The following is a 17,502-nucleotide window of genomic DNA, read 5'->3' as shown; positions in this document are numbered from 1 at the left end:
AACAAAGAAAATCCAGTCTCTACTTTAGAGTCTTAAGTCAGAGAAACAACTCTTAAAACATAAAAAAACTCAACTGACAACCTGTTAATGATTCTTTTGGAATTTATATTTTGCTTTCTCTATTCTCCTACTCTGAACACAGTTACTAGGGGAAAAAAAAGAATGAGAGAAATGTTGGAGGAATAAGAAGAAAAAATAAAACTGTACTTCAAAATGGTAACTGAAGAGTTCCAGGTAAGGGGTGGAAATTGGTAAGAGAACATCTAAGGGCAGGTGCAGATTTAAGGAGAATTGTAGATAAATTAACACAGAAACTAGATAAGTGCCACATGACCTAAAGAGAGACAAAAACAGAAAGATGAAATGGTTGTTTAAAAGGGTCATATAAAGAGGAAAGGAGCTGATAGAAAACTCAAAGAGAAAACATGAATTTGAAGAAATCAACTGATTTCTCATTAGGTATAATGCAGAAGATGATTATGCTATAATGTTGAAACCTAATTAAGAAAACAAGTTTTAGATGTTTTTAATGTTAGTCCTCTTCTACATACTGAAATTTAAGTTTGCAGTGATAAATAAGTGCTAGTATAGTTGTTTCTGAGTTGGTAGGGCAAAGACTTAAAATATTGTATGGTTCTTTTTTCTTTCTTTATTGCATGAATATATAAATCTCACAGGTTCAGGTGGGGATCAACCTCATTAATGCAATCTCTTTGGCATCATAATTCAAACAACTAAACAAGACATCAAAACAGAATCATTAGCCTGGTTTTTGTTTTTTAACCCTTACCTTCAACAATGTCTGTTATAGCTAGGCAATTAGAGTTAAGTGACAGCATCACAAAACTACTAAGTGTCTGAGGCAACAACTGAACCTAGATCCTTCAACTCCAACTCTAGCACTCTATGCTACTGAGCTGCCCTGCCTATTCTGTTTGTTAAAGCTCCTACTCTAATTCTGTTCAATGAAATTCTTCCCTCAAACCCTACTCTGAAAGGCAAACAAAATAACACTAGTAACTAGTAACAAAGTTATTTTGGTCAAGAATATGGTTTCTTTTTAACATTCCACCTCCAAGCTGCCTATACTATGCTATTTATAATAACTCTATTGGACAAACTACTAATTTTCTTCTCTTTTTCACTCTGATTTGGCTTGGTCCTCAAATCAGTTTCTAGAGGGGAAAAAAAGCCTTTTGAGTCAAGAGCATCTTCTGACTATATGTGGTCAGTATATCTTTTTTCCCTAAAGTGTATTCATATATTTCTTAAAATTACTGGTCCCAGATCTACCAATGGAGAAAAGTTTTGGCAATTATTCCCACACAAATAACTTAATCTATTCCCAAGATTTGGAGTCTTAATCTCACTAAAATAGATTTGCATAACCAAAAGAACTGAAGATTCTTAATCAAATGCCAACTAGCAGAAAATCAAGATCACCTAGAACTTTGTGATGTCTTAAGGCAATTATTATAATTTGATCCTACTAGATGTTTCTGTATTTATAAAGTTTAAAGGCACTTTAAAACACTTCTGGAACACACATCAACAGTTACTAGAAGATCTTTGGTGAATTCAACCATAGTTGCTAATAAACTAAAACTGCTATAGATTAGACGCCTATTCTTTAAATTATGAATAAAAAACTTCCCACCTATCCAGAAAAAAATAGCAATAAGGCATTTTGAAACAAGTATTGCTGTATTACATTTCTAAATCAACAGATTATTCACAGTATGTTGTTGTTTTTTAAATCCTGAGAGTTGGACTTTGAACCTGATTAACTGGAAACAATGTTTGCCTTGAGTGAGTCAATGATAGGAAAGCTCTAACCAGGACAGCATAAAAGTTCCCAAGAAGTGAGAAGATATCCACTTACCCAAATACAAATGAGTTTGAGAGGGGAGGAAAAAATCAAATATTTCACACTTCTGTTATTTGGACTAGAGAGAATAATTTCGGGAATAAATACTAACACCATCCTTCATCTAATGATTTTAAATGTGATAGATATCCCTGGTGTGAGAAAAGTCTCACCACTGACCCACATACCCAAATAGGACAGGGTACCTAACAAGTTATTTTCCCAATGCTACAGAAAGGCCATGATAAGCTCTCCCAGCTCAGAGTGGGAGGCCCCAGATACTTTCCTCACTTTTCACCTCGAACTACTCATTTAAACTCCATGGCCTCAGTTTCCTCAAAAGTAAAATGAAGAGACTAGATTAAAGGGCTTCTGAAGTTGCTTCCAATTCTAAACGTATGCTTCTTTGAGCATATCTTCCTTGAGTTTGGCAGCCAAATAGCTTTTTAGTGAGTTAGGCAAATAGTAGCTCTGTACCTAATTCATGATATGAGAGTGACTTTTCATCCTCTGCACCTACAATCTACAATCCACAATCTACAAATAATTCTTCTGTTTAATTCAACCAACACTGAATACTTCTCTACTTCCTATATGGAGGCACCGAAGGAGATATGAAATGTAGATAATATAAGAGCCCTTGTTCTTGCAGAGCTTTTCAGTATATTTGAAGAATATCTTCAGAGATAAATCACACCTTCTGTTTCTTGAATATTTTCCCCTGATCACTAGAAATTATGTTCTCCTATTTAAAAATAATTAAGTTTCTCTAATTCTACTTTTATCTTTCAAAAAGTTCTTTGACTCTTAGGGAAAGGAGTGGTATGAGGGAGAGGACACAGATAAATATAAAAGTAAAATGTAAAAAAATTATTCTTCAAAAAAGTATATCAACAAGCATATATATTTAATGATTATTCCTATATATGACTGTCCTCTCTCACATGTCAATAGCTTATGGAGGGAGAATTTAATAATTAACTCAGGTCTACAAACTGAATCAGTATGAGAAAGCAAAACTCCTATGATCCCATAAGACCATGCCAGTGGTTACTGTTAATGTAGTTGGTTAAAATTCTTCAAGAGTTCACCAAAGGAAAGAGGAGAGGGGAAAGCATTTATATAGTGCCTACTTAATGTATGTGTCTAGCAATAGGTTAAATGCTTTGCAAATAACTCATTTGATCCTCAGAACACCCTGAAATAGGTATCATTATTATTTCCATTGTAAAGTTGGGAAAATTGAGGCAAAAAAAGTTAAGTGATTTAACTAGGGTCATACAGCTAGTTAAATGTCTAAGGTTAATTTGAAATTGGGTCTTCCTAACTCCAAGCCCAATGTACCACCCTAACTGCCAGTGCTCAATGTTCAGAATAACTTCAACCATAGTACATGAAGGGGACAATCTGATTTGGAGGACTGATAAATAGCAAGTCTATATTTACCAAAATATTTATAGTGGTACGTTTTGTGAGAGAAAGAAATTGGAAACAAAGTAGCTGGCTATCAACTGAGAAATGGCTAAACAAATTGTGGTACATGAATGTAATAGAATCTTACTGTGCTATAAGAAGGTAAGAACATGATGAATTCAGAGAAATGGAAAAGATTTATGAACTGATGCAAAATGAAGCAGAAACAAGAAAACAACAACATAAATACATGATAACACAAAATTAAAGAACCAACACAATACAAAAAATTCAATGTTGTAAAATCACAAAGAAAAAAGCTGGTCCCAAAGAGACATGAAGAGATACTTGCACCTAATTCCACTGCAGAGGGGAAAGTCCATAGTTGTGCAACACTGCAAAGACTATCAGGTTGTTTTCTAAATGTGTTGATTGGTTTTACTGACTTTTCCCCCTCTTCTTCCTCTTTTTTCTTTAAAAGAAAATAATTATTTGTAATAGGGGATGCATATATTTAGGCATTATAAAAAGCAAATAGATAAGAGTTCAAGATGCTCAATGGGAAGCTGGAAATGTGAGACTAGAGAAGTAGATCTGAGGTTTCATCATCATAGAAATGATAATTGAATCAGTCAAGTCAGGTAACTTGAAAGAACTTATCCAGGGCTACAGCAACTTCTGAGGGAATTTCAGTGGGTTTCAGTGAATGATTGTGGTGGTGGTGGTGGTAGAGATGATGACACTAATAGCATTTCTATAGAGATCTAAAGTTTGCAAATCATTTTATTAATATCTTCTCATTTGAACTTTACAACAAGTCTGGGATGTAGATTATTATCCCCAAATTAGAAATGAAAAAATTGAGGCAGACAAGGGTTAAGCGATTTATTCAAGGGGCCATGCTACTATGCTTCATATTTGAATCAATATGTGAACTCAGGACTTCCTAGATCCAAGCTGGGGACACCTAGCTGCCATGAATAATATGGACATGAGGTTGAAAGGATAAGATAAACTTAAGTTTTAACCAGAATGGGAGCTCAAAAGGGCATAATGAAGAGAAGGGCAAAGCATGGACTCGGAAAGAATAGGGCTGAAACGGAGGAACAAGTAACAATAACAGAAAAGGTTTTTCCTTAGTCAGCCAGTGCCCCAAAATCAAAAAGATTAAGAGAAAAGCAAAGAGGAGCTTGCTAGCTATAGGATAGCAAAGTGGCATTGCCATGGGCTCCCATACTCAAAGAGTCTTCTGACAGAGAGCAGTATCAGATTATCTTTTCTCAAAAATAGGAGAAAAGAGGAGGCTGAGGTAGGAGTTTATTAAAAAAAAAAAAATAGGGGAAGAGATCAGTTTGAGCATGTATGTCACCAATACCTGGTAACCGAGTCCCAAGAGTCTGACTAAAGACACTTTGCTCATCAATCATGTCTTCAATTCCAGATCTCAGAAGGCACTTTAGACCCAAGTACAAGTCTCCTCCTTGGTAGATGAAGACCTACACCTGCAAACCCTACTGAATCAAGAATGACTAGGTAAACAACACTTTGCAAAACCAGCATTTATTGTCCTTGAAATAATACTAATACTCACATGGGACTCAGAAGATTTAAACAGTGTTTTTGAGATTGTCTAAAAGAAATGTGCAAATTGGACATATTCATTAAGCCAACTTAGTAAAGTGCCTTGCGATCCTTAGACTTTAATAACAAAATTTTACCTTTAGAGATCTGGGGACCCGTACTAGAGGAAGGTTAAAACAATGGGAAAATGTTTTCTCTATTTAATCTTTTGGTTACTTCTTTGGATAAAGCCATACAATTTGTTGTGGGTTAAGGCAGTCAAACACTTTTCCCTTAATCATCCAAAGAAGTCAGAACTAAGACTATCCCCAAAATCTGTGCAGAATTATGCTATCAGATACTTATCACAGAACTCCAGCTTCTAAAACATGTTCTAATTCCCCAAATTTATGGTAGCCTTTTCCATACTTTGTAATATTATGATGCTAAAAAAAAATAACAATAGTCAATCAAGAAGACTGAAGCAGTAGCGGACTAGAGTATAGATCAAAATTTCAATTTTGTAAAATTCTGTCTCTTGAAGGTTAATTTAAGTCTCAATTTAATTTATGTCAAATTCTTTAAGTCAGTGTTCATTTACATGCCTGAATTAGCATAAAACTGCAGATGTGCTCATATAATTTCTATACTCTTAAAGTGCTGCTCCTTTCCATCAATCCTGCAAAATACTAGTTAAAGTTCTACAAGATAAATGTTAATAACTAGCATGTAAAATCCCAGATTTATTTAATTTGTTTTTAATAAATTTCATAATTTCCAGTTCATAGCTGTTACATCAAACAAAAAAGAACTGAATCCAAGTGTCTATAAAAAAAGATATTAGCCTTTAAGTATCTGTGCAGTTTAAAATTCTAAAAGACAAGCAAATGAATTTCAATGAAGTCTTTGAACTAGCTAGCCTAGAAAGGAAGGCATGGTGAGGTTTTCTGAAGTTTTATTTCTCTACCTACCAAAGCACCTACCTTGTTTACGAACATCTTCTACAGCAGCCACAAGTTCCTCCTTGAGAAACTGACTCTCCTTGGCAATTTTATCTCCCTTTTCCAAGAAATTCTCAGTTGCTTGTTCAACTGATGCTGCCAATACATGGGCCTTCTTAGAGCGGCCTCTTTTCTTGTTTGAGGGTCCCTTGTTACTGGTGGTTACCAATGTTGTAACCTAAAACAGTTTCAGATTTAAAGAATAAATTGCAGGCTTTTTAATGAAAATTCTAGGAAAACAAACACTCAGGACATAAAGTCAGCTATCCACAAAACACTGCAAACTAATATTTATTTATTCCTAGCAAGCACTGGCCTTTCCCTGAAAATATCAGAAAACAATCCTATTTAATTAAAAACAATTCTCCCGAGACAGCTAGATAGCACAGTAGACTGAGAGGCAGGCCTAGAGATAGGAAGTTCTGGGTTTAAATCTGATCTTGGCCACTTCCTAACTTTGTGACCCTGGGCAAGCCACTTGACCCCAATTGCCCTTACCACTCTTCTGCCTTGGAACCAATAAGATGGAAGGTAAAATTTAAAAGAAATAATAATAATAATTAAAAAGCAATGCTCCCAATTCAAATAAATAATTATAACCTGCAGCTTCCAAAGGAATTTGGCCAATTGGGTGGTTTAGGCAAAAAACACAACAGAGTCTGACTAAACAGAAATTATATATTTCAGGAAGCAGAAATGTTGTATTCTAGGAAACTGGTTTTAAAATTTCTACAGTAGGATGTGAAAAAGTTTTAAGGGTCAGATCCATCATCTTTCCCATGCATTAATTTTAAAAATCATTACCTTCTTAGTATCATTAAAAAAAAAAAAGCCTTTACCTTCTATCTTAGAATCAATACTGAATATCAGTTCCAAAGCAGAAGAGCAGTAAAGGATAGGCTGCCCCTCTCTCATGCATTATTATTATTTTTAATATTTAACATCTGCCTTAGAATAGATACTAAGTATCCATTCCAAGCCCCCCCCCAAAAAGTGCTGGGGGGCAACTGGGGTTAGGTGAGTCACCCTGGGTCACAAAGCAAGGGAGTATCTGAGATCACATTTGAACCTACTCTTCCATGCATTATTAAGCAGTAACAATAAGTCCCAGAAAGCAATGACTTTATACGGGTATGATGGAGCCAAGTTTTCAAAACCACTTAGGGTTGGTTTTTAATCCTTAAAAATTTGCTTCTGAAGATGAATTTCTTTTCATAGTTTATTCACATGAGTTACTTTAGAAAGGCCTCTTTAGCCGAGTCCCTTAAAAAGATACACACTACTGCCCAGAGAAAGAAAAAATGTTAAGTTTTAAATCTCTAAATACTAATCATCTGACTAACATGGTGAACAGCTATTTTATCTTTTGCATAAGATGCTTAAAGACTTGTTACAGTTAAAAATGGAAAGAATTGAACTAGAGAGTGGTGCAATAAATGGGCTCATAGGCTATAAATCTTCCCAATTCCTACTACATTCAAATGTATAAATACTAATTTATATTAATGAGATGGAATTGGAGAGGGGAAAAATGGCCCAAGCTATTCAATCTCATATTAACATAATCTAGCCAGGTATACCATATTCTATATAATCTAGCCAAAACTGGTTAGTTATTAATTCTCAGTTAAATGATACTACATTATTCAGGGTGTTACCTATAAATGTAACAAGCAGATTAAAATGATAAAATTATAATAATAAAAAATTCACATCTTTCATATATATCCTCTATTCTGACACTTCTATCAAAACTGATACAGGCCCTCATCACCCCACTCCTAGATGATTATAATAATAATAGCTTACTGATTAATATATATATAATATAAATAATAATATATTATATATACATATATATAATAATATAAATAATAATATATTATATATATACATATATATATAATAGCTTAGCCGTCTTTCAATCTTAGGTCTCTCCACACTCCAGCCCCATCAACCTTTGGTCAGTGATGTCACTCCCCCCCCCCCCCCCCCCCCGCCCAAAGAAGTGGCTCCTTATCACCTCTAGAATTAAAATATAAAATCCTGTTTGGCATTCCAAGTCCTTCACAACTTGACCCCCTACTCCAACTCTCACTCCCCTGGTCTCCTTACTATTTCTCATACAAGATAATTCATCCCTAGACTCCAGGTGCTTTCACTGGTTATTCTCCATGCCTGGAATACTCTCCCTTTAATCTCCTCCCCCCTTGGCTTCATTTGTGTCCTAACAGAAACTTGAACAAGAAATCTTGCCTGATGCCCACTGATGCTGGTACCTTCCCTCTTTTGATACCTCCAATTTATCCTGCATATATCTTCTTTGAATGTAATTGTTTCCATGTTTTCTCCCCTATTCAACTATGAGTTCCAGTGTTTGTGAAAAGAACCATCTTTGGCCTTTCTTTGTCTCTCTCCAGCATTTAGCACATTACAGTAGACAATCAATGCTACTGACTGACCTAGTAAACCTATCTTTGTTAAGTGCTTTTCTAATATTTAGCACCGACACAGAAAACAGGAGTGAGCCAGATAGGTAGTGGTCAGTCTTTCAAGAATTTTGTTTAAAGGGAAGTAATGTCTTGTAGTATAAAGATTGCTGACATCGCAGTCATGAGACCTGAATTCAAATCCTGGTCCTGGCCTTTACCAGTTGAGTAGCCATGGGAAAGGTATAATTGTCTCACTAAACAGAGAAATAACTACCTGTAAACCTTAAAATACAGCAATCCTGGCATCTTGGAGGACATAATGAATATCAGACAGTTATCATAAAAGCAATTCTCATAAATAGTACAAAAACACCACTTCTGACACGATGATTCCTACCATCATTAGTGATAGCTAACCATAAATCTATTTATAATTAAGGTCAAACACTGAAAGAATGATGGAGTATGAATCAAAAGACCAAGTTTCTGATCCCAGTTCTGCTACTACCTTGGCCAAGTCCTTTCCCCTACTGGGTCTATGTTTCCTCTTCCACAAAAACAAAAGGATTTGGCTTACATGATTTATAAAGATCTAATTCTAAAATTCTGTGAGTTTTCAAAAAACTTCAGTCAACATGGAATGGAAAAGTCTATATTCTCAAATAACATTGCTATAAAGATTGATGTATAAATTCTTACCTGAGTCACAAGAGGCTCTAAAAGTCTTTCAACTGCAAGAGTCCTTATCTCCAGACTTTTGGGGTCCCATTTGAAGTTTATGTTGCCTGCGTGTACAGCAGTCATTTCTAGAAAAATAATAACACAACAGTGAAAGTCTGGCAAGCATTATAGAAAAAAATTTATAAAATCACTAAATTTTATGTCAAAATAATCTTTCGTGTTAAGTACCACAGAAATGAAACCTCTAAGGCAGCCCTAAAAAGAATTCTAAGGCTATATAGTGGGCCACAATCTGTCTGTTGTCTATCTGTCTCCTAACCAGATCACTACCTCAAAAATTCATATTTTCATGGTAAACAAAACCAGACAAAAGGCAGCTGCTGCAGGAAGGCTTACAAGTTCACCTTAGAGAGGCAAAGGAATTATTGAGGTTGGTTTCATAATGTACCCAAAGACATAAAGAAATATTTCATGAAACACTGATCACCTTCCCTTGCTGTGCTTATGAAAAGCATAAGCAAATAGACCACCATGAATATAACTGAAATATGTGTTTCAGTATCTGCTATACAAGATGAAAAGAGTGAGAAAAATCTATGAAGAATGTCAAGCTCGTACAAACCAAACTGACATATATTTTGACACTTGGTCACTTCGATGCAAAGGCAGATACAGGGAAAGATGGCAAAAAGAATGTTACAAAGCAGGTCTTGCTTTTGAGGGGGGAAAAAGATTTCAGACTACTCAGATGTCTCACACTTATAAATTATTAATGCTTTCATCTAGAAGAAAGTCAAAATAAGCTGTCTGAATACAGTTGACTAGTTAAAGTGAAAGTCAAAATCATCTTCAAATTAGAAGGATAGAAATGAAAAGGTTCTGTGAAAAATTTCAATAGGTTCAATATGATGTCTTTAACTGAATTACTGATGCCAAGATTTAGGAAGCAGAAAAATATAAAGATTAGGGCAGCTAGGTAGCACAATGGACAGAGCACCAGGTTTGGAATTGGGAGGACCTGGTTTCAAATGTGACCTCAAAATATTTCCTACTCTGAGCAATTCATTTAATCTAAATTTCCTTGCCCTTCTTGGAGTTATTATGAAGACAGAAGGTAAGGGTTAAAAAAAGATTGATCAAAGCAGTTGCCACAAACAGGCCAAAAAAAAGCCCAAGACAACAATAAGCCAGGAAACCAGTTCACTAATCAAGCCATCAAGAGACAAAGTAGCCAAAAGTCAATACCATTTTGGAATACAAACTAGTTTCAAAAATTAAATATTAAAAAAAAATTTAAGTACTAATACAGACTATGACAGATGACTATAAGGTAATATTTGCTTCATAAAAGAGCAAAAAACTAGAACAAAACTAACAGAAAGCTTGGTATGGGATGCATGCTTTGTTTGCCTAATTATCTTCTTTGTTAAACAAAAGTGAGTAGGTAGAAGCACAAATATAATGAGAAATGGTTGTGGCATATGGGAGGGGAAATGGACATGTGATTGAAAGGTAAAAAGATTTGCTTTTCTTGTCTAATTTTCTTTATAGATTATCATTTTATTAACTTAGTATGTAGGTCACAAATCCACTTTGAATTTATTTTAGTGTTAAGATGTTGATTTAGGTTTAATTTCTGCCAAACTCTTTTCCAGTTTTCTCATTACCTCGTCAGCTAAGGGGTTCTTTCTTAGGTGATTTGTTTTGGGGTTTTTAAACTATTTTTTCCTTCTAGATCTAGTCTGTTCCACTGATTCTATTTTTTTTCTTACTAGTAACAAATACATTTGATAATGTTTTATCTTATAGTTTGAGATCTGCAGTGGTATTCTCCATTCATTTCTTTTTTCCCATTTTCTTTGATATTTATTTTTTCTTTCAAATCAATTCTATTATTTTTGACCAGTTTTGTTGATTGATAAATTAAATTAAATCTACAAATTAATTTTGGTATGATTGTCATTTATATTATGTTGACATAGCCCCTCTAAGAGCACTGACTATTTCTTTTAAGAGCATTTTGTTATCTAGTTGGGTACTGTACTGAAAAACTTGGTATATTTATCCCCAAAATATTTTGCTATATGAATAGGTGGTCAATTCTTAACCTAATAAGAATTAAGGAAGATAACAAAAAACTAAAATAGAGAATTTTTAACTATATAAAATTGAAAAGCATTTGCAAAATTAAACTAGGGAAAAGGAAGTAGTTAACTAAGAAAAATCTTTGTAAGAAATAGTTCTGATTAGGGTCTAATATCCTAAATATAGAGACAACTAATAGAAACACCGATAATGCCGAAAGTTGAGATTTCATTAAAAAAGAGAATATCTAGATCAGTGATGGTGAACCTATGGCACGGGTGCCAAAGATGGCACACAGAGTGCCCTCTGTGGGCATTCAACAACCCCAACCCCCTCTCAGAGTTTGCTATTAGAAAGACAGAGGGACTTGGGCAAAGTTGCTCCCCTCTAGCTCTTCACTATATCTGATGATATTTTTTCACATAACCTACCCCTCTGTCCAGAAGTCTAATGGGAGCACTTCCTCCCTCCCCTGTATGGGATAAGGGAGGGGTGGCAGGGTGGGACCCGGCACTCCATCTGTAAAAGAGATGTCCTAGATGTACAAATCTCCCTGTACAAGTTATCTCCTTCTCTGCAATTTACAGTCTTAAAAGAAACTACCTAAAAAAATACAGTTAAGCAACTTGTTCAGGGTCACAAAAACCAGTATGTGTCAGAATCAGAACTTGAATCCAGGTCTTCCTGGTTTTGAAGCCAAATATCTATTCAGTGTATCATACTACCTCTGAAGGTCAGTCCCCAAAGATAAATGATCAAAAATATAAACCATATGAAAGAATATTCCCACTCACTAAAAATAAATGCAAATCAAAACAACCCTGAGATTTCACCTCATAGCCAACAAACTGACAAAAGTAACAAAAACTAGGAATAGCCAATATTGAAGGAGTTACAGAAAGATAGTTAATGCACTATTTTTGGACCTGAGAATTGGCCCAAACATTCTGAAAAATAATTTGGAAATATAGTAGTTTTACACAAGCAATACATTCTAAAACCTTCACAAAAATCACACATAATAGTGAACCTTATTATTTAATAGCATTTCTTAAGGTGCTTTACAACTTTTCTTAATCTTATCAAAGTCATCAGCACCACTATTTTTGTCCTTTGGGGGCACAATAAGGTGAATGAAATAAGGAGAAACACTGCTTTGCTCTGACCAGGGTAAGACTGGCACAGAAGCTGGAGCTAATGTTTGGTGCAAAGCAGTGTAATGACTCACACTAATGCTTCTCTGAGTGAGAATGAGTGTGACTGGGTGTAATTAAGAGGAACTGACTTTACATTGTCTCAGAAGATGGTACAGATTAAATGCATAATTTAAATTGTTTTATCTTACATATTCTGCCCTTTTTTATTGCCAATTGGGTATACAAGAGTTCATGTTTGTTGAATTTGCATAAAACAGGTCCTACTTTATTTGAAAATGTCTATATGTTTTGACAAAGAGATTCCACTGTTAAGCATATACCTCAAAGGTCCCATACACAGCAATATTTTATGTAGTAAGAATTGAAATTGTGGTTGGTTGGTTGGTTTTTTAATAGAGAATGGCTAGCTAAACAAATCAGAACACATGAATGAATTGTTATCATGTAAGAAATTGCGTCCAATTCTTCCATGACTCCATTTAGGGTTTCCTTGACAAAAGTACTAGAGTGGTTTGTCATTACCTTCTTTCATTTTACAAATAAGGAAACTGAGGCAAACAGGATTAAAAATACTTTCCCAGAATGACACAGTTACTAAGTGTCTGAGGCCAGAAGTTGAATCTTCCTGACTCCCTATCCACTGTGCCGCCTACCTGCACATGTGACTACAAATGAAGAGAATAGCAAGTGAAAAAAAACTGAAAATAAATGCAGTGAAATTTTAATGGCCAAGGTTGGCCCCAAAGAAAAGATATGAGAAGTCATTTCCCCATGCTTCTTTGCAGAACATAATAGTCACAAGGAGTGTGGAATGCTACATGTAACATCAAGCTTTTCACTGTATTGGGGTAGCTAATTTCTTTTTTTCTTCCTCTTTTTAAAATGGCTATCTGAGGAGAAGCAGATACAGTAGAAATGTAGGTGACCTAAAAACAAGAGATAAAAAAAGATTATTTTTTAAAAGGTGTAATTGTTAAAGTATAAAATGCAGGGCCCAAAATTTTAAAACTCAAATTGCTATTCTTTCCTCATAAGTACTTATACACAGCCAGAATCAGTCAGTTTTGAATTCAGTACATCTGTAAGAGTACCCCCAATCAAACTGATGAATCCTTCATCAGTTGATGTGATTTCAAGGCATGGCACCTCCCAGAGAAGCACATGCACCCTAACAGCTGGCTGAAAACATTAGAGAACTGCTCAGATTAATTCTCCGTGATTTGGGCTACTTCCAACATGATTAGTAACAGAATTGGATAGTATGGACTCTGTATAAAAGCCATCCCTTCCACATGGCCTAGAAAAATCTCTCACCCATTTTCACATACTCTCCTCTTCTCTCTTTGTCTTTCAGACCCTAGTGCAAAGTTGGAGAGGTCTTCCCTCACACCCCTTCTGGGAACAGAAAATGAACAACTTGTTTTTAGTAAAAGCATATGGCAACCAGAGAGGAGTTCCCAGATTTCTGGTACCTGGACACTTTCGACTTTTTTTCTGAGAAAAAGTCAGATAAAATCCCTGCACATGGAATTTCCATGACTTAAAGTAATGTTACTTGACAAGTAACTCCAATTTGTAGACTTCGTGAGCACAAGAAGGTTATTATTTATTTCCAAAGATAATCCAGGCACAAGAACCTTGGATTCAAATCTTGCCTCATACACTTCCTAGCTGTGTGACCCTGGCCAAGTCACTTAACCTTTATTGCCTAGACCTTACTGCTCTTCTCCCTTGGAACTAATAAGTATTGGTTCTAAGAAGAAAGGTAAAGGGATTTTTTAAAAAGTAAGGAATAAAGGATAGACACTTCAGTATTAATTCTAAAACAAGAAAGTAAGAGTCATACAGGATGAAATGGCATGTAAAAGCTATAATCTTCACTGATGGAGGAAATGCCCTACACTGATGAGTTCAGAGACTGAAAAATTGGAAAACATGTGTGTGTGCATTGTAAAAGGGGAGGAAGCCCTTGACAAAACAGCAACACTGCCACAAAGATGGCAGCTAGAGGAGAAGCAATGCCAACAAGGCTCAGCATAGGTGTGTAGCCTCCATTATCTTTAATTCTAGGAGTAAATGGGAAGCTTTCATATGCAGCAGGTTGAAAGCTCCAATCCCAGATCCCAAACCTCAAAGAGTTTTTAAGAGTAGGAGTTGATATGGCACTAAGAGGCCCAGTCACTAATGAAGCAATGAAGTACAGTATAGTAAATTACTAAAATGAATGTATTCTCTGAATTGCTTTGTAAGTAATGAGGGGCAGGAAACAATTCTAACTGTGCATTAAAGCAAGTGGGACATGGGAAGATGCCAGTAAACCTTAGCATCCTAAATAAAGGCTAGGTCTGAACCAGTTGCTTTCAGTAGAATTCTACTTTATACATTTCTGAGGCCAAAAATGTGGAGATCCAATACATTTGGCTTCATTTTCTTACTTGTCAACCTCAGCTTGCAGCAAATCCAGAACCATTCCCAAACTGGTATAACAAAGACAAGAATCTTGCTTATTTGTAAGAGTTCTTTAAAAGTAATACATAGAGCAGCTAAGTAGTACAGCTGCTGGAGAGCCAGGCTCAGTCAGGAGGACCTGGGTTCAAATCTAGTCTCAAACACTTCCTAGCTGTGTGATCCTGGGCAAGTCACTTAAGCAACTGACACTCTTCAATCTTAGAACTGCTACTAAAACAGAAGAAAAAGGTTTGTCTGGAGATTTTTTTAAGTGATACATACCTGCCACCCAGTATTTCTTCAAAAATATTTTAATACTTAATGAGCTTATCATATTGTTCAACAATTTATAAGAATACTATATAATCTCTCCCCCCTCCCTTGGCCCCTCCCTTTCTTCTGCCCTCCTCTCCTCTCCCCTCCCCATCCCCACCATAGGGCCACAACAAATCAAATTTAAGAGACTACTATGTCTCATTCTATTAAATCAAATCCTGTAAGTCTGCTAACATTGTATAATGGCTATCAAAAATACTCACAAATTAGAAAATTTTGATGGAAAACACCTATCAAACACATAGGTCACTAAACAGTGTCACAGAGGTCAAATATCCAATGGACTTGAAAATCAGGAAAGTTGGTACTAGGTTCTTCACTATACCTTTGCTTGGATTTTTTAAAAGTTGTTCTAAAGTAATCTCCTTATTTTCAAAAACAAAGGAAAATAAAGGGAAGTTAGGGTGACCTAGTACATAAAGCCAGGCCTGAAAATAGGAGATTATGGGTTCAAATGTCACCTTAAAACCTACCTAGCTGTATAACCCCCAGGAAGTCACTTAACCCTAATTGCCTAACCCTTGCTGCTCTTCTGCCTTGGAACTGATATTTAGTAACAAATCTAAGACAGAAAGTAAGGATTTAAATACATGCATACACAAACATAAACAAACACATACAGCACGGCAAAATATAGGTTTGGTGAACTATTTCTACCTCCCACTACAAAGTACTGGAGTTCAACACATTCTCAATATTATAAAGGAATCAACTAAATTGTGGTATTGTGAAATTACAACCCTCAAGATGAGCTCATGTTGGTGTGTGTGTGTGTGTATATATATATATATATATATATATATATATATATATATATATATAAAATTACAAGCTTGAAACACTCTGGTCTGGCATTCAAACATGGGCTAAAAAGCTCATCTAGATTCTTCTTAGTGTTGAGATATTCTTCAATAATTCGTGATTCGGCATCCACTTAAAAATTTCATTTAACCAATCTACTAATATAAATCTATTTAAGCTAAACAAACGAAATTTCCTAGGTAATTTGTCTCATAGTGTTAGGTTTGCTTTCTATAATCATATCTGTGACTTGTAATCAATATTTTGATTTTTTAAAAACAGAATTCTTTGGAAAGAGGCTAGCATAGTCAACCCACAAGCCAATAAAACCTTAAGAGATGATCTAAGTTTTAGTTTGCTAAAATTCAGCTTACTGTAACTGGGACCAAGAAATGTTTTAAAAGTTCAAAGAGACACATATAAGAAAACCCAGCAAAACTAATGATAGATTTTCCCCTGAGCATTCAAAAACTGTTAGTGAGATAGCAAGGGTCTTTATCTTGGCATCTGAAAATAGGAAATAGTAAAATTATAATCTAGTATAAAGAGCCCAGATAAACTATAGTGGTAGATATGATTACAAAGCAAATGTCAGTAATGATGGAAGACTATGATAAACAGATTATAGAAATAAAGGCAGGAAAATGTCCTTATTTTCAAAAATGGAAAGAAAATGCAGTTTGCAAATTATAGGCAAATGAACTAAGACTACCAAAATTCTAGAATGTTAAAGGAATAGTTTCTGAAGACCTAAAGCAAATAGTGATCATCAAATGTCAGGATGGTTTCATCAAGAATAAGTTGTCACTCTTGTTTCATATACTCATTTGATTATTTCTGCAGACAGTAAATTCACAAAATTTTTCCATTAAAAAAAAAGAGCAAGTCATACTAGGTGTAAAAAGGAATTCTATATTCCTTTTTTAATTTTAATGGGGGACCTAGAGGTCCTCTTACCATAGAAATGTGTAGGGATTAACCAGCCCAGGAAGTAGGAACCAAAGAGCCCCCTACTGGGCAAGCATCAGTTGCAGGCTGTCAGTTGCTGACAGTTAGGACTGGCAGTTTTGGAGAAGTTGGCTGCTAGGAGTGAGTTAGTTATTGGGGGTTGGTTCCTGGTGGTGTGGGTTGTTGTTATAGTTGTTAGAATAAAAAGGGTGGACCTGAGCTTACTGAAAGGGCTTTTGGCTTTAGCCTTTAGAAGGCTTTTTGCCTCTGGGATATCTAGAGAGCAGGAGGTCTGTCTCATAGGCAAGGATTAGTTGGCTACTGACAGTTGGGCTGCTATAGAAAACTGATTGAAGGAGTGATTTTCCATTGTTTTAGGGAGTTAGTGAATCATTTATAGAATAGAGTAGGTTAGATTAGGCCTGGGTTGTGACAGGCAGAAGAAACTGTCCTCAGAAGTCAGTCAGAGGTAGTATTTTAGGTAGTATTGGGAATTTTAGGTATATTTAATAGGGTATAAGATTAGTAATCTCTCTTTCCTCTTTCCTATCTTTTTTTTTAAACCCTTACCTTCCATCTTGTAATCAATACTGTGTATTGGTTCCAAGGCAGAAGAGTGGTAAGGGCTAGGCAATGGGGGTCAAGTGACTTGCCCAGGGTCACACAGCTGGGAAGTGTCTGGGGTCACATTTGAACCCAGGACCTCCGGGTCTCTAGGCCTGGCTCTCAATCCACTGAGCTACCCAGCTGCTCCCTCTTTTCTATCTTTTTAT

General features: G+C 35.5%; 1 protein-coding gene across 1 annotated transcript in view; it reads right to left on the bottom strand.

Moving 5' to 3' along the window:
- Positions 1-17,502, bottom strand: part of CTNNA1 (catenin alpha 1) — a 158,522-nt gene that overhangs the window by 118,514 nt on the left and 22,506 nt on the right. The window contains exons 2-3 of the mRNA XM_001368265.5: positions 8,973-9,079; positions 5,824-6,019 (exon numbers count right to left, since the gene is read on the bottom strand). Coding sequence (XP_001368302.1) covers positions 5,824-6,019; positions 8,973-9,077 — 301 coding nt within the window. The 5' untranslated portion in view covers positions 9,078-9,079. The remainder of the gene's footprint in view (positions 1-5,823; positions 6,020-8,972; positions 9,080-17,502) is intronic.

This window comes from Monodelphis domestica, chromosome 1 (genome assembly GCF_027887165.1).
Source record: "Monodelphis domestica isolate mMonDom1 chromosome 1, mMonDom1.pri, whole genome shotgun sequence".
NCBI classification, from domain to species: Eukaryota; Metazoa; Chordata; class Mammalia; order Didelphimorphia; family Didelphidae; genus Monodelphis; species Monodelphis domestica.
Note: the sequence above shows the minus strand (reverse complement) of the source record. Positions and strands in the feature narration are given on the sequence as shown.